The 23,190-nt window shown below is 37.9% G+C and overlaps 3 protein-coding genes across 3 annotated transcripts; 2 read left to right on the top strand and 1 right to left on the bottom strand.

The window, feature by feature from the left end:
• The first annotated feature begins 2,213 nt into the window (after positions 1–2,213).
• Positions 2,214–7,258, top strand: LOC133730818 (receptor-like protein 7). The gene is made up of 3 exons (XM_062158335.1): positions 2,214–5,294; positions 5,559–5,625; positions 7,158–7,258. Exons 1-3 carry the CDS (start codon positions 2,214–2,216, stop codon positions 7,256–7,258), a joined length of 3,249 nt encoding a protein of 1,082 aa, XP_062014319.1.
• A 1,575-nt stretch (positions 7,259–8,833) lies between these two features.
• LOC133730817 (glutamate receptor 2.8-like) lies at positions 8,834–21,375 on the bottom strand. Its single transcript, XM_062158334.1, has 5 exons — positions 21,117–21,375; positions 10,525–11,825; positions 10,079–10,391; positions 9,546–9,952; positions 8,834–9,436 (listed from the first exon to the last, which is right to left on the bottom strand). The coding sequence occupies exons 1-5, from the start codon at positions 21,373–21,375 to the stop codon at positions 8,834–8,836; spliced, it is 2,883 nt and encodes a 960-aa protein (XP_062014318.1).
• LOC133732345 (uncharacterized) lies at positions 13,806–15,659 on the top strand. The gene is made up of 2 exons (XM_062159880.1): positions 13,806–13,927; positions 14,551–15,659. Exon 2 carries the CDS (start codon positions 14,551–14,553, stop codon positions 15,523–15,525), a length of 975 nt encoding a protein of 324 aa, XP_062015864.1. The 5' UTR covers positions 13,806–13,927; the 3' UTR covers positions 15,526–15,659.
• Positions 21,376–23,190: the final 1,815 nt, after the last annotated feature.

Raw genomic sequence — 23,190 nt, 5'->3', positions numbered from 1 at the left:
AAATTTTCAGTACATCAATTTAATGATATATTAAACTAGCCTGATAATACATGAAGCCAGTTTACTTCTAAATTGAACTAGCATAATGTATCAGTTCATTGGTGTATAGTAGACGAACCCTAAATAATTTGTACATTTCTATATCAACTTAAAATTCACATTTAGTAGAATACACTCTTTTGAGCGGTCAAATAAAAGAAGATAGAATTGAAGAATGATGAACAATGAAAGCCTGAAAGGTAGAGAAATGATCAAAGCAATACATTTTTTGTTTCAATTGAACAATATATATATGTGGAATTCTTCTTGGCTTCTCTCCTGAATTCCAGAAAGTCAGAAACTCAGCATCAACCCCAGAGCATATATGGAGGTGTACGTGAATGAGACTCGTGATGGCTCTTATAGTGATTGACAGCTTGTAGGGGTGAAATTTCAGCTCGCTTTCTTCCTGGGTTGCTTTCTTGCAGCACCTTAGTCTCCAGTAGCCACTAAAATGAACATCTGAAAGCAACATTGAGCTAAAATGCAGCTGCATGCTTATATATGCAAGGTCCCAGCCAGCCTGTATGTATATTGTCGCCCCACTCCAATTTCCTTGAGTCTTTGAGAGCTATACACAGGTTACCTATTCAATCTAAACCCTAAAGCAATCTCATGTAGAAATTTACCACTTTTCTCAAACTTCCCACTTGCCTGAGTTATTGGCTCAGTTGAACTGAGACTCTTTGTCTTTCATTACACAAGTATATGTAAGTCTGGAGAATATACTGATTCTCGAACTCAAGTAATCGGTTATACTCTTGCAAGAATGCGTGATCTAGAGTTGTTTTAGTTTCTCGCTAATATTGACCATCATTTATATCAATTCAATATAGAAATAGACCGACTTTGTGCATCAATAAACTAGCTTAATTAATCTCAAGGTAGTCTACAACTATGGAAAATTCTACAAAATGTTAACGTATGACATGCATACAATTGCCTTAAAAGTGGTAATTTGAGTCCTCAAAATAGTAATATTAGTCCTCAAAGTTGTAACATGAGTCCTTAAAGTGGTAAATTTTCTTAGTTACCACAAGAGTCCTCAAAATAGTAATATTAGTCCTCAAAGTGGTAACATGAGTCCTTAAAGTGGTAAATTTTCTTAGTTTACCATATGAGTCCTCAAAATAGTAATATTAGTCCTCAAAGTGGTAACATGAGTCCTTAAAGTGGTAAAAATAGTTGATGTATGAGAAATGTTAACATACCATAGTTTTACCCCTACAACTATAGGGAGCTAGTTTACTACTATAGGATATTGATCTACATTTAATGTACCAATACGTCAATGTAATGTAAAAAATTCTTCTTTGATTTCAATTTTTTTTTTGAATCAATCCATTGGTGGCCAAGGAGAAAGAGCGTTTTGACTTGACTCTCCGGTACTAATTAGTCTCTAGACCTAAAAAACTTTTGAGGATACTGTGTAATCTCAATAAAAAAAAATTAAAAAAAAATCATTTGTTTGTTTTTTTGTTTTTTTTTCCCCTTCTTTGACTTCTATTGAGTTCATATCTTTTACCTTGATAATCTCTGCATCTGGTTCTCAAGTTCCGATCTTCATCCCTGATATCGTGTGATAAACAATAAAACAAAAATACTGCAAGATGTAAAGTGATACTCAAACATATATCAACTGTTTTGTTGAACATGCCTAATAAGTCGTGGAGCTACAAAACCTTCAGCCGCCATTCAGATTATGTTAATCCTAGCTAAAAAACATTGAAACAGTATGTTACTTGATGAACTCAAACATTTTATCTTACATATAAGATCTTTCATTTATTATGTTCAAGTATAATATTATTCAGGCTAGGCCAAATGTTTCTTATAATCATTTATATTATCCTAAAGAGAGTATAATCTTAATATCCTATTTCACAAGCAAAAGATAAGAAATCTGCTTCTGCTTCCACCTTTAATTATGCCTAATATTTTTCATTTTCCTGACGTCCTAGTCTTATCAATGCTAATGTTTAATACTTCTTTTGGTACTGAAGTCAACATTTCTCACCAGGAGATTCACACATTCCCAGTTAAAAATAGAAGCAAGGAGAGTTGGTATGAATTAGGCCAATTCAACTAATTGAAAGTCAACAATTTCCATTTCCATCCTTATTGAAGCAACCAAATCCATTTACAGCTCTTCAGTTTCTGCAAGATCATCTAAAATGAAAAATCTGCTCAACTTCTTCCTCTTCTTGATTAGTATTTCTGTTCATATCATTTCTGCAGTTCACAGCCTATGTAATGAAGACCAGCAACTATCATTGCTTCATTTGAAGCAAACCGTCGTGTTCGATTCCTCTGCTTCTTCCAAGCTCAAATCATGGAATTCAAGCTCAGACTGTTGCTCTTGGCTTGGTGTAACTTGCAGTACTAATGGGCGTGTCATCGGTCTTGATCTCAGCACCGAATCTATCTCAAGTGGCGTTGACAATTCCAGCAGTCTCTTCGATCTTCAAGATCTTCAAAGCCTTAATTTGGCCTACAATTATGACTTCAGTGGCTCTCAGATCCCAACTGCCATTGGAAAGCTCACAAACTTGAGGTATCTAAACTTATCTCACAATTCCTACTTCGGGCAAATTCCCATTGAGATTTCATACTTGACAAGGTTGGTTATCTTTGATATTTCTGGCAATTTCTTCTCAACCGATCAGTTAAAACTTGAGAACCCAAATTTAACCAAGCTAGTTCAGAACCTCACAGAGCTAACAGAGTTGTATCTTGATGATGTCAATATATCAGCACAGGGCAGTGACTGGTCCCAAGCAATATCTTTACTGCCAAACATGAGGGTGCTGAGCTTGTATGCTTGTGATCTTTCAGGCCCTATTCATGACTCATTTGCTAAGCTTCATTCTCTATCTGTGATTATATTGGATCATAACCAAATCTCTGCTCCAGTTCCAGGATTCTTTGCCAATTTTTCAAACTTGACTTACTTAAGTCTTGTTGATTGTGGGTTGCAAGGAACATTTCCCAAAGAGATATTCCAGTTATCTACATTACAGAGTATTGACCTGACATTAAATCCACAGCTTCAAGGTTCCTTGCCAGAGTTACCCGAAAATGGATCTCTTCAGTCATTGGTTCTAAGCCAGACAAATTTTTCAGGGGTCCTGCCAAACTCTATAGGTAACCTCAATATGCTCTCTAGAATGGATCTTTCAGTTTGTAGCTTCAGTGGATCAATCCCAAAGTCAGTGGCAAACCTAACACAGTTGGTGAGTTTGTCTATGTCATCAAATAGGTTTGATGGCTCTATTGCTTCTATTCAGTGGAAAAACCTTGTTAATCTGAACTTTTTTATGTTGGACTCCAATCTACTTTCTGGGACTATTCCCTTGTCTCTCTTCTCTATTCCACTGCTGAGTAGACTAGTACTCTCTGACAATCAATTCTCTGGTCAAGTCCCTGAGTTTGCCAATATCTCTTCGTACTTACTGGAGACCCTTGATTTGAGTGGCAACAATTTGGTAGGATCAATACCCATATCTATATTTAATCTTCGAGGACTTTCTCAGCTTTATCTTTCTTCAAACAACTTGAGTGGCTTTCCTTTTAGTGGTATTCAACAGTCGAGAAATCTTTCATTTCTTGATCTTTCCCACAATAGCTTGTTGTTTAATGATGACAGTACCAATTCATCGCATTCCTCCTTACTTCAGGTTCAGGACTTGGTATTGGCTTCTAACAAGTTGAGAGCATTCCCAGATTTCTTGAGACACCAATTCCGATTAGCCTCTTTGGACCTTTCAGAAAACCAGATACAAGGGCAGATTCCCAATTGGATTTGGAGCCTCAGTTCTCTTAAAAAACTAAATCTCTCTTCAAACTCTTTGGTAACTCTAGAAGCTCCTTTGTTGAACTCTACTTCAACTGTGACTTCGCTCGACCTTCATTCAAACCAGCTTCAGGGGCAAATCCCAATTTTCCTACCATTTGCCAATTACTTGGATTACTCAAAAAATAACTTCACCTCTAGTATACCGACTGACATTGGTAATTATATCTCTTCCACTGCCTATCTCTCTCTGTCAAGCAGTAACTTGCATGGGATCATTCCAAGTTCAATATGCAATGCAAGCGGTCTGGTTCTTGACTTGTCCAATAATTCTCTGAGTGGCATCATTCCCGAATGCTTGACTCAACTTTCAGTACTTGATTTAGGGAGAAACAACCTGACTGGCACTATTCCTGATAAGTTTCTAGAACAGTGTAGCTTAAAAACTCTGGACCTCAGCAGAAATCAGATTGAAGGTCAGTTTCCAAGATCTCTAGTCAACTGCACACAGTTAGAGGTTTTAAGCCTCGGAAACAATCAGATAACAGATACATTTCCATGCTTAGTGAAGAACATATCCACCTTGCGTGTCCTTGTTTTGCGATCCAACAAATTTTACGGACAGATTGAATGTCCTGGGACTAATGGTACCTGGCCAATGCTTCAAATCATAGACTTAGCTCATAACAATTTGAGTGGTGAGATAACAGGAACATCTTTGACAACATGGCAGGCAATGATGGCTAATGGAGATGATACCCCAATTGACCTTGGATTCTCATTCCAACCAGGCGGTGGAAGTGGGCTTGATATTTATTATGGAGATGCAATCACAACTACTAGCAAAGGTTTAGAGATGGATCTGGTAAAGATACTTACAGTCTTCACCTCGATTGACTTTTCGAGCAACAAATTCAGTGGATCAATACCTAAGGAAATGGGAGAATTCAAAGCACTATATGTCCTTAACCTGTCCAGTAATTCTTTCACAGGAGAAATTCCATCATCATTTGGTAACATGCGACAACTTGAGTCCTTAGATTTGTCAAAGAACAATCTGAATGGGCAAATTCCATCAGAGTTTGCAGGGCTTAATTTTCTTTCATACTTGAATCTGTCAGACAATGAACTGGTTGGAAGGATCCCAACAAGTACTCAGTTTTCAACATTTCCAAAAGCTGCCTTTGTCGGTAATGAGGGATTATGGGGACCTCCTTTGACGGAGGATAACATAACAACATTGTCACCACCAGCACTAAGTGAAAGCTCTCCTAATCCTGGACATGACATTGATTGGAATATTATCAGCGTTGAAATTGGATATACATTTGGCTTTGGCATTGCCATTGGTTCACTTATGTTTTGCAAGAGATGGAGAGAATGGTATTACAGATCTATGTACAAAATTGTTCTTAAGATCTTCCCTCGGCTTGAACAAAGAATTGGTATTCAAAGAAGACAGGTTCACATGAACCAAAGGTGGAGGCGTTGAAATGATTATGCAGATCGATATAGCTCGACTATATGCCTCAGAATTCTTGGTTATACTTATGTGCAAGTTCATTATAGTTTTATCTCTTTATGTACAAGTAAGTGTAATAGACCTCTGGTAAGGGTAGTATTGCAATGAAAATATCTGCATTGAGATCTAGTTTTGCATTAAACTTCTGGTTCGGCTTAAATTCTGTTCTTGGGAGTTATGGGATGGCTTATTTCCTTTCTGCAGTTCATGGAGAAATTGCCTCATGTTCACATTAAAGGAGAGCATGAGGAGGAGGAAGAGAATATGACTGGCATTTCAATCAAATTGACTAACTAAATCAGAAGAAGGGTTATCATATATATTCATATAGTTTTAATTGGTAACATAAGCAGAGCGTTACAGCTTGCTGTTAACTATTCAAACTGTTCAGCAAGTTACATACAAATTTATACATGGTTATATTTTATCAAGATTAGCTGTAGAAATGACAATGGAGTTGAAACTTGAAGCAACAAAGAAAGCAAAGCACTTGCATTGTAATCCTTCTTGTCTTCTTGCATCAATTATAATCTTGAAGTAGCAATCAAACGTATCCATAGATTTTGGTTCAATTTTCTTTTCACTAAATAAACTTTAAACTGGGTATTACGTAAACGAAAATGATACCACAAATACAAACATAAAAGATGAAAATCAGATAATTAGAATAACACAAATAAACTAGACAGAAGCCAAAACATGACTAGAACTTACATATTTAAGCTTGCTTTAGTCTGCCAGCTACAGCAGAGTAGTCGCCTGAGAAGCTCCGTCACCGGCCTCCTGAAACAAAAAGGGCATTGAAATCCGCCTTCTAGTTGAGCGCGAGAGCTGCCGCCCCTGGTGAAAGCAATTTGGACCATGTTAATTAGAGCTCAGAGAGGAAAGGGATTTTATTCTGTTAAACGACGTCGTCGTCGTCTTACCTGGGGATTATTATATATATATTTTTTTTAAGTTCTTTTGGTGAAAGTTTTTCACTTCCTGGAAAAGTTTGTTAATTGTTACTAATAAAATTCAATAGAAAATTACAGTTGCACTATATCTTTGGTCTTAAGTTTAATTAGATTTATACAAATAAGAACACGAGTCTAGACCCAAAAACTAAATTATGCAGGTCTGACTCTAAATTTTAATAGAAAATGACAAAAATGCTCAGTTTTCATCAAAATTTACGTGCATTGCCACCGACCCAATACCCAATACCCCAAAACTAAAGCCGCAAAACAGAAACCCCAAATCTAAATTTGCAAAAGAAGCAATAGTAGCTAGGCCTTGCCGTCCAAACCCCCTCAGAGTCTCTCTCTCTTTGGAGCTTGCGTGCTCGGCTCGAATCTGGCTTCAATGGAGGTTGATAAGGTAAGCCCTTACTCTTCTTTCGCTGCCTTCGTTTATGTTCGTTCGGTTTATAGAAATTGCAAGAGGAACATGTTAGCATGAGGTGGTCTATGCTCTCAAGAGGCAGGGCCGAACCCTTTATGGTTTCGGTGGTTAGATTTGGATCAATCTCTTTAGTTGGTTTGTTTGTCAAATTGTTGTTTCATGAATGCATACAAATTGGATGTGTAGGATTAATCTATGTCTTTTCTTGCTCTTTAGCAATTTCTTGGCTGTGGGAGTTTTGGTGGGTAATGAACTCATGCACATCAGGTGTTTGATGAAAGTCCTCAATGAGGTTGTTATTATACAAAACCTTTTTGTTTTGGCATGTTGATTACTATTACTAATTCCTACTGGTTTGGTAATCCTACTGTGGGAATAATGTGATTTTCTATGTTTTAAATTTCATTCATGGATTGACAGATCTAATTGCTACTGCTCCTGCTACTGTAAATGAAGCTGCTACTGAACCAAGGACACGTTCAGCGATAAAGAAGAAGAAGAAGTTTGACGAAGAGCTCTGAGATTCTCCCATGGAAAGAGATTTTTCTTTTCTTTTCTTTGAGAAGTAACATAAAGGGATTAGAAGTCAAAATAAGTAGTTAAAGGTAAAAAAGTAAATTAACTCATGACAGGTGACAAATGGAGAGCAGATTGTTCTTAATTATTTGTAAGATTTAATCTTTATATGTTTAATTCAATGTTTAAAGGATGTATCTGTTAAGTCATATTTTATCAATAACTTATATGTAATTTGTTAAAAATTAAAGCGTCTTAAAATTTTCAGCCAAATACAATTGTTTTTTTTTTTTTTTGAAGGAAATAGGTCAGCCCTTTCATTAAGATTCAGCAAGCAGTACAAAAACGAAACACCCCTATGGGGTCGACAGAAAAAATCGTTCCTTAGAACCTCATGAAACCCTATTCTAGAAGAATAACATCCCAAAAAATCTCGAGTACACCCACCTTTTAGAAAATTCACGCACCATTATTCTAACAAAAACCTAGAAACCTCGAAACTTACAATAAAAAGGTTCCAACTAAGGCTCTGGTTTTTGCTACCCAAACAAAAATTAAAAAATGCTATGGGCCAATACAACCCAATTCATAGGTGGATCAGAGAGAACGCATGTACTCTCAACCCCCAGTCTAGAGGCAAACCAGACCCTAAAAAGTCGTAGGACCCAATCCATCGACCTCCAGTCATGCGACAGTCCCTCTTGCCCGTAACAGGCCCAGCCGGCCTAGTAGGGCAAAATGGCTAAGGCCACCCCACATATTCCTCCATAGCACAGCCAGCCACCGCCGCCGTCACCTTGGATCACAGCCGACGAGATTGCACAATCTCCAGGATCGAAAGGCACCCAAGTCAGCACCAAATCCTGATAAACCTGAATCAATTTCCGACCAATGAAAAAACCAGATCCTAGATCTGGACGAAGCCGATCAGAGACGCCCATCACAACCAGTTCACCCAAGCTTTGATCGGTCCCCTGATCTGGTCGGATCAACCCAACTCTGGCGACACTTCGACACTGCAACGAGTCCCTAGTGCCGACGGTACGATCATCCTCTAGTTCCCTCGATCCAGAATCAGCAACTGACTTGAAACCCAACCATCTGTCAACCAACATGTCCGCCCTACGACGATACCCAGCCATCGCTGAGAAACCAACCGGACAACTCCGATCCGTGACCCAGTCCGCCACACAGTCAGAGCACGACCCTATAGATACCACCAAAACAACATACCTGCCTTCCCAGACAACCACCGGGAGCCAGATCCATGGCGGCGCTCCTAACACCCAGTCGAAAACAATAAGAAAAAGGAAACAATTAGCCACAAGGCTAGCAGTGGCCATGGCCATCAAAGTTTGAAAAGTTTGGAAATTTTGTCGAAGGTGAGAAGCCGACGATAAACCCTAGCAGAGCGCTAGGTCACTACAATTATTTTTCAATTAAATACAATTGTTAATCAATAGCGATATACATGATGAAACTATACTAATTGAAAATTTATAGATAGCTAGTTAATAATATGCTTCAGATGAATTGTCAACGTAGAATCTGTGCTCCATCTTTTTTCTTTTTTGCTTCCTTCAAACACTTTCTTGAGCTGTTTCCGGAGTTGCATGCATTTCTTGATTAGTGAAAGCAGCAAGCTCAAAAGTTGGAACGATTTCCGGAGATGCTTGACCGTGAGATGGTGTTTCTTGCTCTCCGTAGAATACAGAAGTTGCATCCGTCTGGTTGGTATAGCTGAAAGGACTTTCCGGCCAGTTGTTATTTGGTGAGGCATTCACTTCATGATCCGGAGCACCAGCGATCCTAGCTTCATGCCTACTGCTTTTAAAAGTATGAGAGCTAAGTTCTTTTTCATTGAAAATCTTGAACATGGTTTTAATCCTTTTCCACTTGGAAGCTCTTAAATTAGAGGACATCAAAACTTGCTTATGCTTGTGAAGGAAGGAAGTTGCAAATATGAGGAGAGCGAATATTGAAGCTACCCCAGCAATGAGAAAGAGGCCCCAAAAGCTCTCAAGGCCAAGACTACTGCTGTAAAATTTCTCGGTACTTGGATCTTTACAATTGTTTTCTTTCTTCATCCATTCATCTTCAATGTTCATTATCTTCTCTCCTTCTGTCAAATTAAGGATTGCTTGTGAAACATCGGGTATAAGAGGACAACCTTTCGGAAATACCTATAAAGTTAACATGAAAAGGAATCACATATGAGAAATCTTAGGAACTCTATAACTGTAAACCATACAAAACATGCAATTTTTAATAGTATGATGAAAGAGATCTTACGAAGCCAAAGCCATCAGTTTTAAATATAGGTCCAATCATGGTATACTTGGAACAATATTTTGCAACAAAAAGCTTCATATAGGGGGTTTCATGAACAATAGCAGCAATACCGCCATTTGCACTCCCCTTTGAAAGAGCTTCATCTATTTCTTCCATAGCTCCATAATCCTTAAGCCTGGAATCATGAAAACCTTTTTGTCTCAAGAGATCATAAACAAAAGAACTCGTCATGTAGCCCACATTATCTCTATTCCTCAAAAGATCATCTATATCGGTAACAGTTGGTTGGAGTTGTTGGACTGTCAATAGTGATGCTAGACTAGCTGTATAGCTCTGTGTCACTATTAGTACAACGAATATCCATATAATCATCACAAATCTTGCCAAGTTGCTAACCACTTTCTCCCCTGTAAAACGAAATTAAAGAAGTGTACGTACAAAGGTTGGAAAAGTAAGTATATATCAAATATGAACATATGTTTGATGGAGAAATAAAATAAGAACGAATTAGTAATTAGTGTATGGATAATTACTTTGTGAGAAAACCATGGTTGAGAAAGAGAACCAGAAGCTTGTGCCAACTTGATGTGAGGGAGAACCACGAAAATCATCATTAATTCGATGTTCAAGCACCCAAATCACAAAACCAATAAAGATGAAAAAACACAAAGTTGTCATCCAAAGGTCCCATGTCAAAGGCTTTAAGAAAACCCATGCACTTTTGGTCCTCTTGTCTTGTATTGGCACAACCATCACTACACCAGATTCGGTATATGGCATAGTAAAGCCCACAAACAATGACCTATTTGCTCTAATTGTTATATCTCCAACCACAGCATCAAACTTCTGTCAAGTAAGCCAACAAAACAAAATGTTGTTAAGCAATAAAAAGCTAATTAAATTTTGTTGCTTAGTTTCTTTCAATATAAGGTAAAACAAAAATAAAAGATGCGAAAATAATAATGACGAAGTACTTTACCCCATCATGTACTTGATACACCAAATCATTGAATGTGCTTCCAATAGCCATTGCAAAGGGAACAAAATCATAAGGAAGTGCATATGGTAGGATCTCCAATACAGCTTTAAACACGTCAATACTGAATCCAGTGACGTCAACTGTATTAGTGCTTGTATTAGTTACTTTAACAAACTCTTGAAAACCTTCCCTCACAGGAACTCCTATTCTTAACTTGGTACCATTTATCGGGATCTCCCATCCTTTAGGAACTGATAATGACTCTCCAGGCCATATAATAGGTCTAAGATCGCACTTGGAAGTTGATTTTGTACTATTCCTTGTCGAGTTCAACCGCTTTACTACCCTTCCATTTTCTGGTGTCCAGTATCCAACTGTTCTTGGTCCATAACCATTCACATTAACAATCTTAAAAGTTGATACCTGAAGTTGCCTATCAACAAGATTGAAGTCTCCAGCCATACCTTTGAAATTAATGTTGGATAATGCATGAGAAAGTTTTGAGCCATAATGAGAGTTGAAGGAAGAAGCATTCCTCTTTTGGAATTTGAAACCTGCATTGGCAACTTTCTCAACGGCCATGGCTACTGCAAAAGCAGCATCATATGCCCGCAATCCAAAAGCATCCAATTCAACATCAATGATTTTTGGATTGTCTTGTTGGAATTGCCTTTTCCACCTTGATATGAATTGTCTAAGCTTCAATGTCCTTGGAATGTAAGTTTCTACACCTAATAGGCCTTGCATCGAATCAAGGACTGAAGCCATAGACCTTAAATTATTTCCAATACTATTAGTTGTGATCCAAACAAAACCCTCACTCATCATTCCGATCTCTTTTGCCTTGGCAAATAGCCGAGAGGAAAGATTAGGCATCATATGCACAATGAAGACTCGAGTCTGCATCGTTATCAACTTGTAAAGCTCTTTTTCAATTTGATCATCAGTGGCTAGTTCGTGAATTAGACTTCTGTAGGGGATATGAGCATCAACCTCTTGCAAGGCATCAATTAGAAAAGGTATGACTCCTTCCCCATACATATTGTCTACGTAGATGGGCACAACTCGTCTCCATCCAAAGTTCTGAACAATTCCACTTACAGCTTTCACTTGGTTCAAGTCATTTTGTGCAAATCGGAAAAAATAGGAGCTCCTTGGTGAAGTAAGAGAAGGGCTTGTTGCAGAAAATGATATGATGGGTACATGAGCTTTCTCTCCGAGATTAACAACGAAACTTGCCTGCATGGACGACACTGGTCCTAGGATGGCTTTCACTTCTACATTCTTTATCAGATCTAAAGCTGTGTTTTCAGTTCATTGTAAAGAAAAAAAATGTAATTAGTTTGATATGTGCTCTTTACAATGGCAGAAAACCAAATGTAATTTAGGGTCTATATCGTACAGTTCTCTAACATTTGGTCTAGGACTGCCACTTGATTGGTTCATATCGGTTAAAGATATTACCAACTTCAAAACACAAGTTTTTGATTTTGAAATTGAGCTACTAATGACCAACAAAAAATTTTGGTATCTAATCGTTTCTACCAAATTCGATATTTCGGTATTACCAATTTATAACAAGTATTTCCTTGGAAATTAGAATGAACAATATTAGTTTTTTTTTTAATATTATAAATTGTTGTAAACTTTGTTCATCTAATTATTTGGTTATAGATTATTTTTGTACATTTGACATAGATTATTACCAATTTTAATAAAACTTGTTATATTAACCTTTTACCAAGTTACTCAATAATATATCACCTATTGTGTTTAAGCCAGTAAAATGTGGCTTATTTGTTAGCCGGCATAATTGACACCTAGAAGGTCACGGTGGGTGGGGATAAGAAAAAAAATATGACTTATTTTTTTGTTTAATTAGAGTATATTGTATTATTACTGTAGTAGTAGTAATAATGTTGCCACTATTATGAAAATATTTATGTTTATATAATATTAGTCTCTTAACACACGCTCACATGTGTTTCAATTAGTTTTTATTTTATTTTCTATTCATTTAAGAATAATTATTTATTTCTTTTTAATAATTTTTTGTTGGATAAACTGTTTTCTTTTCTCCAACTGCAATTGCAGTCCAGAAAAGTTGCAGCTCCCACATTTTTTTCTAATATTTTACAATTTAACCATGTTATGTTAAAGGAAAAACATATTGTGTGCCTTCATCAAAGCAACTAACGAAGAGGGAATCAAGGAATCAGTGATTACCATCAATCAGCACAATTACGGATCAATCAGCATTTAGTATCATTAATGTAATCGATATTTCCGTTGTAATTCTATCCCTATATAAAGGGACTATGAAATGAAATGAGTAGACCAATTCCAATTGGCATTTTACTTTAACACGTTATCAGCACGCTCAGAGCCAATAGCCAAGAAAAAAACTCTAGTTTTCTTGTTTATTTCCGTCGAAAAAAAAAAAACCCAAAACCCTAAAGAAGAAAAACTTTTTCTTCTTTTCTGCCGCTTTCAAAAAAAAAAAAAAAAAAAAAAAAAACAAAACAAAACTCTGCAGAAGCAGATCGACCTCCCAACCAAGAGAAATTGCTCTCTGCACCGCCACTACCTGCACAACCCAGCAGCCCCGGCGTCAACACCATCGGCCCCCATCCTCCAAATCCCCATTTCTCCTCCCCGCCGCGAAGCTCACAGCCGGCCAGACCCAATCCAAACCAGCCTCGTCCTTCGTCCCCGCCAGCCCACACGGGCCTCCAGCCCAACCCAGAAAACTGCAGCAGCGCCTCCGCCCCTGCCTGCACATCACAGCAGCGCCTCCGCCTTGCAAGTCCGGCGTTTGCAGTCGCAGCCCAGCCTGCAATACACCGGCCTGCAGCACACCACCGAGCCTCTAGCCTGCGCCGATCCCGCCTGCAGCAGCCCGAGCGACTGCCCAGCCCCGGCGATCCGTCGCAGCCCAGCTTGACAAGCAGCCACCTTCACCGATCTGCTCCCACCGATCACCTATCCCAGCAGCCCACCGATCACCGCTCACCTGCTGCTGCACCCAGCGCGCCTCCTCTGCAAACTAGAAGAAGACTCGAAGGACTGAAGGAGGAAGAAGAGAAAGGAAAAAGAAAAAAAACCGGCCCAAAGAAAAGGGACCCGGCCAAGAAAAAAAAAAGAAAAAGAAGGGCCTAAGTATACACCCGGCCCAAATCAAAAAAAAAAAAAAAGCAGGCCCTGCAGGACCAGAAACGAAAAAAAAACAGAGAAAGAAAAGAAAAAAAGGAGAAGGTCCAAAGTAAAGATCAGGCCCAGAAAAAAGTGCTAATTCTCAGCCCAACAAATCAGCAGGCCCAGCAGAACCCGAAAAAAAACATCGCTACGCACGCCTGCATCAACACGCGCGTGCGCTAGGATCGTTTTATTTACTCAAAATCAAGTATGTTTTCTTTTATTTATTTAATCTCATACTATGGTATATATAATTAGGATTGTTGAGCATGTTTAGTTAAATAATTTTGATCATTTTAAGCATGCCTTATTATTTATGGTTTATATGATTATATTTAAGCATGATTTATAATTATGTTTAAGCATGCTTTATATTTTATTGTTTATATTTTAATATGAAATTTTGAGCATGTTTTTATTTTTTTTATTTACGCTTATATAAATTATGCCTACGCATGCTTTGTATTATGCTATTGTTTACATTTTATTTTATGCATGATATATTATTGCTATTATTATGTGTAGTATATAATTTGTTGTGTATTTGTGAAATTTGAGCATGCCATGTAGTTTATTTTTATATATGCTATGTTTAAATATGCTATGATTAATTTTTAGAATGCAACATATAAAATCCGTTTTGCCATGATAATGAAAATTCATGCGCATTATCCATACACACTTACTGTGATAAAGTATTTTCACATAGCATCGAAAAAATGTGACCATTACGAATCTTGGTCTTGAAATCTAATTCATATGTTTGGAAAATAATTTACGTGGATGTCTTTATGACTGCGTAATTTATATATTCTCTCTTGTTTTATGTAGATGGCTGATCCAACTCGACCTGAGTTTGACATCTTGGACTCAGAAGGACTTGAGTACCATCGTTGGGTTTCCGATATGGAAACTGCCTTTGTGGCAAAAGACTACACTGCCACCATTACTGATCCCAAAGATGATGAACTATCTAATAAGGTGAAAGCAGATGCCTTAATTTTTCTGAGGCGACATATTGATCCTAGCCTACGCTGGGAGTACCTTCAGTTGAAGACACCCAAAGCACTGTGGGATGCCCTTAAAGGACGTTTTGGGAACATTCACGATACTTTGCTCCCAGGACTGGCTGTTCAGTGGAATGGAATCCGCTTTCTTGACTATAAAAAGGTCAATGACTTCAACAAGGACATGTTGCGCTTAAAGGCACGTCTCAATTTCTGTGGAAGGGAAATCACAGAAGATGATATGATCTCAAAGACTCTTACCACCTTTCCTAATTCAGCTTTTATACTAGCGAACCAGTATCAATTGGATTATGACAACAAAAGAATCACAACCTTCAATAAGTTGATAAGCCTACTGCAAGTGGCTGAGAGACAAAATAAGATTCTCTTGAATAACAATGCCAGGCCCACTAGGACAAAGAAAATTCCCGAGGCTAATTATGGAAAAATGAAAGGTGGAAATAACTCCAATGCAAGGGGGTTTAGACGTGCTGATCCCTACCCACGTGGCAACAATGCACCACGTGGAAAGGGACATGGGGATCATGGAAACAAGATGCCAAAGGAAAGAGTTGACAATGAACCATGCTATAGGTGTGGATTCATTGGGCATTGGTACAAGAACTGCCAAGCAAACAACAGAGTAGCAGCCAATTACAAGAGGTATAGAGAGTCTAAAGAACAAGAGGCTCACTATATGGAAGAAGGAGGTCATGACCTAGACGTCAACCTTACAATTGCAGACTTCAATGGCAAAGAGGAACTTGCTAAGTCAATGGATGCTCTCAATCTTGACTGATCTGCTTTATTCATTTTATTTTCCAAAGACAGTTATGAAGGCATAATGCCTCATTTTTAATTAGACTACTACTTGGTCTTAAAGTTTATTTCAATACTGGTTTGATGAATTAGAACAAGACCTTGATTTGATTATCGATGGCTTATTAATAAATTTTGAATTTTATTCTGAAGCACTGAATTTATTCAAATTTATTTACTATACACATATTTACATGGTTCCAAATTGCACTATAAAGATGTAAAGCAATACATCTAGATAAAGAAAAAATTATTTGGATGAAAAAAAATTATCATTCTACATAAATACAAATACTCTAAAGAATATGAGATACGCTCTGTATGCACCAAGAGCTAATCGAACCTTGTTAATGTTTCAAAGCAATTTGTGCCAACGATTATCATGTAAAAACACACCGTGAGAATGGAACTGAATACCTTGATATTACCTCTAATGAATGTGGAAGGAAACGCATCTTAGAGAAACTTATGAGTCAATCTAGTGGACTGTACCTCACTACGATTCGGATCATTGAATCCTATGTTGTCACCAATAATGAAATATGGGACTCTGACTCATAGAGGCTTTGGCATGACCGCCTAGGGCACCCCGGTCGTGACATGATGATCCGTATTTTAAAGAACTCATATGGACATCCCTTCTTTCGAGTGAAAAATAAAATGGGACAAAAATCCGTCACACTGCAAGGTGTCGGTCCTAGTACTGCTCAAATACAGTCATTGCCTTCTGAAGTACCAGAAGCACTACCTCCCTCCCATTATGCCTCATTGACTATTTCAAATGCATATCACTCGTTTTGCAAAGCCTGCTCTTTAGCAAAAACAGGATCGAGACCTTCCTATGCTAAAGATACAAAACAAAACATTCCATTCTTACAAAGGATACAAGGAGATATCTGTGGACCTATCCATCCAGAATGCGGACCATTTTAAGTACTTTATGGTTCTGGTGGATACTTCGACACACTGGTCACATGTCGCTTTAGTGTCCACTAGAAATGCTGCAAAACTCCTAGCATAGATTATACGTTTAAGGGCTCACCACCCTGATCACCCTATCAAGTCTATAAGGCTTGATAATGCTGGAGAGTTTACATCAAAAGCATTTGATGATTATTGCATATCCATTTGGATCGATGTAGAGCATCCTGTACCCCATGTGCATACACAAAATGGTCTCGCAGAAGCCACCATCAAAAGGCTACAGATGGTGGCTAGGGCATTGGTTATGCGCACCAACCTGCCTATATCTGCATGGGGTTATGCAATATTGCACGCAGCTTTACTTATTCGTTTCAGACCCACTGCTAGCCAACCATTTTCTGCGTACCAGTTGGTAACTGGATATGAGCCTGACATTTCACACTTACGCATATTTGGTTGAGCAGTTTATGTGCCTATTGCGCCCCCACAGCGCACTAAAATGGGTCCTCAGAGACGATTAAGTATTTATGTTGGATACGAATCCCCAACAACTATCCGCTATTTGGAAACCCTTGACAGGCGATCTCTTTACCGCTAGATTTGCGGATTGTCACTTTGATGAGACAGTCTTCCCGTCGTTAGGGGGAGATAGGAAAAAGGATTTTCCAAGGGAACGACAGGAATTGTCGTGGTTTGTCCCCACTTTGTCTCATTTTGATCCCCGCACTTCACAAAGTGAAAGTGAAGTGAAAAGAATAATCGATCTTCAGAACGTAGCAGATTCGATGCCTGATGCGTTTACTGATATCGCAAAAGTGACGAGATCACATATACCAGCTGCAAATGTGCCTGCAAGGTTAGAAGTCCCCACCAAGGGGCACGGTGTCGCAGATAGAGGCACTACAACCGCACTTAGTGGAGGTGTGGTTGAGGCCGTGGCTCCCCAAGGAAGAGGGGGAGGCCACTTGGTTCGATTGACACTCACCCAAGGAAGAAGAGGGCGAGTAAGGCACAAACCAATCATCAATGTATAGAATCCCTCTCATGAGATTGCCTCTGATTATAGTTATGTCCATGAATCAATACTGGAGGACGCTCCGATGTTAAAAATGATTCCAGAGAACAAAGAAATCTCAAAGGATTATGAGAGTGCGTATGAGTTGATAGAAAGATCTTCCATACACATTGATGATATATACTGTCGCTCAAGGAAACATAGAGCACGATGATATCGAACCACGCTCTGTTGCAAAATGTCAACAAAGAGCAGATTGGCCTAAATGGAAAGAAACAATCCAGGCAGAATTAGATTCTCTGACAAAGAGACAGGTATTTGGTCTGGTAGTGCTAACCCCACCAAGTGTAAAGCCTGTAGGACATAAATGAGTCTTTGTCAGAAAGCGTAATGAGAAGAATGAAGTCCTGAGGTACATGGCTCGCCTTGTGGCGCAAGGTTTCTCACAACGCCCTGGAATTGACTACGAGGAGACATACTCTCCCGTAATGGACGTTATAACGTTCCGCTACTTAGTCAGCATAGTAATTTCCGAAGGACTGGAAATGCAGCTCATGGATGTGGTTACAACATATCTCTAGGGGGATCTAGATTCAGAGATATATATGAAAGTGCCTGATGGCCTTACATTACCCAAGTCAAGTGACTCTAAACCACGGAGTGCGTTTGCAATTAAGTTGAAACGCTCACTTTACGGAATGAAACAATCCGGGCGGATGTGGTATACCCGTCTAAGTGACTACTTGATTGGGAAGGGATATAAGAACGATGAAGTATGCCCCTGCGTATTCATAAAGAAAACAAGTTCCGGATTTGCAACTGTAGCAGTATATGTCGATGATATGAACATAATAGGTACTCTTGATGAAATTAGAGAAACCGCGAGCTATTTGAAATCCGAATTTGAGATGAAGGATCTTGGGAAAACTCGATTCTGTCTAGGCCTTGAACTAGAAAACCGAGTTTGTGGAATACTAATCCACCAGTCTGCATATGTCCAAAAGTCAGGCAATTTAACATGGACAAAGTGCATCCTGCTAGCACTCCCATGATCGGTCGAAGTTTGGATGCAAGGAAAGATCCATTTCGTCCAAAGGAAGATGACGAAGAAGTGTTGGGAGCTGAAATTCCCTATCTAAGTGCAATAGGCGCATTATTGTACTTAGCCCAATGTACTCGACCAGAGATTGCATTCTCAGTGAACTTGTTAGCTAGATTTAGCTCAGCGCCAACGCAGCGTCACTGGAATGGTATCAAGAACATCTTCGATACCTAAAAGGAACCATTGACTTGGGACTGTTCTTTCCCTACAGAGAGACAAGAGGGACCGCAGATGGAACTGCAATCCCTAAAGGAAATGTTGATGGCGAAAGCGCCACTCCCTACACCGAAACGCCAAATGACGTTTTGGTTGGTTTTGCTGATACTGGGTATCTCTCTGACCCACATAAAGGTCGTTCCCAAACTGGTTATGTATTTACCAGTGGGAACACGACGATATCTTGGAGATCAACCAAGCAAACCCATGTGGCTACCTCCTCGAACCACTCAGAGATCATTACTCTACATGAGGCGGTTCGTGAGTGTGTACGGTTAAGAGCTATCATCACACATATTCGAGGGACTAGTGGTTTGAGTTCTACCACTGAAGAGCCGACTTGCATTAATAAAGATAATGCAGCTTGCATCGAACAGATGAAGCTAGGGCATATTAAGGGTGATAATACAAAACACATATCACTAAAGTTTTCTACAATCAGCAACAACAGGCCCTCCTCAAGATTCAAGTGAATCAAGTAAGGTCTGAGGAGAATATGGCAGATTTGTTCACCAAATCATTGCCTAAGGCCATATTTGAGAAACATGTGAAAAGCATAGGAATGCGAAGACTTTCCAAGCTCCCCTGATTAATGTAAGTATCAGGGGGAGGTGTAGACGTCAGGGGGAGTCTAACACACATATGTCATCCTCAAATGTAAAAGGTGCGTTGTGCTCTTTTCCTTCGACCAAGGCGTATTTTTTGTTCCACAGGGTTTTTATTGTTACTTGGCAAGGTTTTTAGTGAGGCAACAACTCATGCACCATTTCGCTTTGACTTGGCACAAGGGGGAGTGTTAAAGGAAAAACATATTGTGTGCCTTCATCAAAGCAACTAACGAAGAGGGAATCAAGGAATCAGTGATTACCATCAATCAGCACAATTACGGATCAATCAGCATTTAGTATCATTAATGTAATCGATATTTCCGTTGTAATTCTATCCCTATATAAAGGGACTATGAAATGAAATGAGTAGACCAATTCCAATTGGCATTTTACTTTAACATGTTAAGAGAATTTGCACAATATACTCTAAAATAATATAATTTTAGTAATCGGTACATTCGGTATGTATTAAAGCCAAATCAAATTTTTTAATAATTTTTTTATTTCAATTTTATTTATTTTCATTAACAAAAAATTAATTAACTAAACCTAAAACATCGGTTGGTATTTGATTAGTTTGATAATTACTAAACCAAAAGCATACCTAATTACTGAATGGAAAATGATTTGTGGCCTCAATGAGGCCTAAGATTTGTGGCCTCAATCTTAGGTGTCATGCCATATCATCTACACACATCACCAATTTGTCAAATCATGACATGTAATTCTTGAGAAAAAGACCATCTTATCCTTCCAAAATCTAATGAATCTAAGTTATTTTGGCTTTCTTCTAAACAAAAATTATTTTGGTTTTTTTGTTTCATTTTTTCTTTTCGTTACACTCATGATTAGATTTAAACAACAATTTTTCTTTTCGTCAATCAAAAATAGAAAAAAATTAATGTAATTCAGTCAATAGATTTGCATAACATATGTATATGAATTCAACCTTTGTTGGGCTCCTGTAAATTTTGAAAATAATGTGAAAAATACATATTCATATGATTATATATATTCTTTTGTTCATTTTTCTCTCTCTTTATGTAGCTAGGGTTTACACGTTATATTTGAGTTTATTATTTTTTGTTTGTTTTTTCCCTTATATTTAGATTTGTAGATGATAATTAATGGCTGAAATTTTTTCTTACCTCTTAATTTAGACATATTACCAAATTCAATTTATTAATGCTATTTTTTTGGATGAAATTAATCAATATTTGTAAAGAAAAGTCAATGCCTATTTCTTTACTACATTGATGCTATTTGGAAAGAACAATTATAGGAAAGAATTTAATTAAATGAAGAAAAATATTTGTCAAAGAATTTGTAGACATATCTCTTAAATTAATACATAATTAATAGCTTATCTTTTTTTTTTCGTTACCTAATTTAATTCATTAATGTAATTGATTCATCCCTTAACATCTAGAAGGAAATATAAAAGGCTAGAATTGGTGTTGCAATAGTATGATGTGGCAAGATTTATTATGTGAAATTGAAAATAAAATTTGTATTTGCTTACATGGCATGACACCTAGGATTTGAGGCCACAAATCTTAGGCCTCATTGAGGCCCTATATCATTGCCCTTACTGAATATATGCATATGTACGCATGTATACATATATCATCTATAATAGCTATATGCAAGAGGTTGGAAAAAGAATTGTTCAAAAAAAAGAAAGAAAAAAAGGCAGAGAGAGAAACCTGCGGCAGCTGCTCCAACCACATCTCTATTGGAGTTCCTGGTGTTCAAAACGAGCCTCGTCTTGTAGTCAGCATGGATAGCATAGAAATCCGAGAGCGCCATTTCGATGCAACTCAAGTACATTTTCCCACTCGGTTCATCAAGGTCTACAACAACTCCCACGTTCACTGGGATTATCGTTGTGCTTGCAGCTGCCATGGTGGCGACCATGAAAATCCATGAGAAAAGAAGAAGGATACTTCTCCTCTGATTCTCCATAGAGCTCATATATAATTCGAATTGCAAGGTCACTCTCTCCTATCAAATGTCAGGCTCCAGCATATTTATATAAGAATAACCAAGAAAGCTAGGTCGATGAGATTTCAGTTTCAGATGCGAAAGTCCTGGGAAATGAATGGTCAAACAAACTCATAATTTGATTAAACACTTCAATCCAATCTATACGATTGGACTGATCGAAGACTTATACTAGTCTCTCTTCGTTCAGACGCGTAAGAATTAAGTGTTTTTGTTTTCTCTTTTTCTTAACCTGCATGGCTATATTTCGATCATGACCAATATGATCGTCGATCCTTCGTGTTGCTTGGGCTGCTTTGACATAGTAGGTATATAGACCAAATGTTCTATATAATACTCACGGCTGTAATTTGTAGAAGTCCAAGTATGGAAGATGCATGGCAAATCGCTGTAGAAGTGTAGATATTATTCTCTTCGACTGAAATAGACATGCTGCATGCGCAACGTGGCTTTCAACCTCCCAACAACTAGATTTTGTTTTATTCATAGATTTGGTCGCATGGTGATATTAATTCTTCGTATACAAGACTATACAAGTACCTATTCCAAAGCCCTAGAGAAAAAATTCAGTCAAACACGCTGAATGGAAATTCGGGTTTATTATAATCTTTGGCGAATGCTAGATTGCTAGATACACACGCAGGGTGCGTTCGGGTTTATTAATAATTTTTTTTCTCTGTCATTTTTGCCCTTCTGCTCCATTCTCTTTCTTCTTGCTCTTATGCGAATTCTTCCACTCTCATCAAACCCATTAAAGCACCAGAGACCTGTAAAACTTAATTTGGAGACAATCACAAAATACTGAAATAGTAGGTTCTTTCTTTTAGATGCCCAAATCCTGGATTTGATGATTTTTCAATTTCACATCTTTACGTCATAACTTCAGCAGGATTCCACAAAATAAAGCGAAGATTCATGTCCTATTTCGTCATGTATCCATGATCCATATCCTAATTCGACACTGGTCGTCGGACGTCATGGAGGCTGGGCTGGACTCTTTGAAGTATGCCTCATCAACGGGCCGGGTCTTACTATATTTTTAAATAGTAGCGGGCCGGGCCGGGATTTATTGTAAATCTAAGGATCCAAGCCCGTCCATATAAAGCGGGCCTTGCGGGCTTTTTCCGGATTTTGCGGGCCGGGCTTTGCGGGCTTTATTTACAAATAAATCTTTAAAGATACTAATTTTTTTATAAACTTATATTTATATATCATACACTCCAAAGAGCAACGTCTATCAATTCCAAGAAAATAAAAAAACTAACCATTGGATGTGATCATTACAATAAATTATAAGTGTGGTAAAAAATTTAACCAATTTCACTATATTTTCGAATCCGATCGAATTGGTCAACCGTCGTCACTTCTATGTCTTCTTGGTTGACTGATGACGTAACAATTGCGAAACGTGCTTATTTTTCTACATCACGTCTATAAATATTCCATCGATGGATATGCGTGGACATAAGATAAAAATTTCAATTTTAATTATAAAGACGTTGACGTATACCAATTTGCCTCCTAAAGTTGTATGACTTATATGTTGCATTTAAATTGTTGAGGTTCACTCTAAAACAACTATGAAGTGGAAAATGAATTTAGAGAAACCAACCGCTTGATAGAGAGATTGTAATGTTTTATGGTGGTTGTAAAAAATCCAGCCTATTTGGTTCTCGTTTCGAATTCAATCAACTAGGTCAAACTCAGTTACTCTTATAAACTTATATTTATATATCATGCACTCCAAAGAGCAACCCTTATCAATTCAAAGAAAAT

Source organism: Rosa rugosa, chromosome 2, assembly GCF_958449725.1.
Source record: "Rosa rugosa chromosome 2, drRosRugo1.1, whole genome shotgun sequence".
NCBI classification, from domain to species: Eukaryota; Viridiplantae; Streptophyta; class Magnoliopsida; order Rosales; family Rosaceae; genus Rosa; species Rosa rugosa.
This window is presented reverse-complemented; position numbering and strand designations above follow the sequence as displayed.

Coding starts and splice junctions, on each gene's coding strand:
- LOC133730818 (XM_062158335.1), top strand. CDS start 2,214: ATGAAAAATCTGCTCAACTTCTTCCTCTTCTTGATTAGTATTTCTGTT. Junction 5,295..5,558: donor TTGGTATTCAAAGAAGACAG/GTTCACATGAAC, acceptor TCCTTTCTGCAG/TTCATGGAGAAATTGCCTCA. Junction 5,626..7,157: donor GGAGGAAGAGAATATGACTG/GCATTTCAATCA, acceptor ATGGATTGACAG/ATCTAATTGCTACTGCTCCT.
- LOC133732345 (XM_062159880.1), top strand. CDS start 14,551: ATGGCTGATCCAACTCGACCTGAGTTTGACATCTTGGACTCAGAAGGA.
- LOC133730817 (XM_062158334.1), bottom strand. CDS start 21,375: ATGGAGAATCAGAGGAGAAGTATCCTTCTTCTTTTCTCATGGATTTTC. Junction 9,953..10,078: donor AACCATGGTTTTCTCACAAA/GTAATTATCCAT, acceptor TTCGTTTTACAG/GGGAGAAAGTGGTTAGCAAC. Junction 9,437..9,545: donor AAACTGATGGCTTTGGCTTC/GTAAGATCTCTT, acceptor TTAACTTTATAG/GTATTTCCGAAAGGTTGTCC.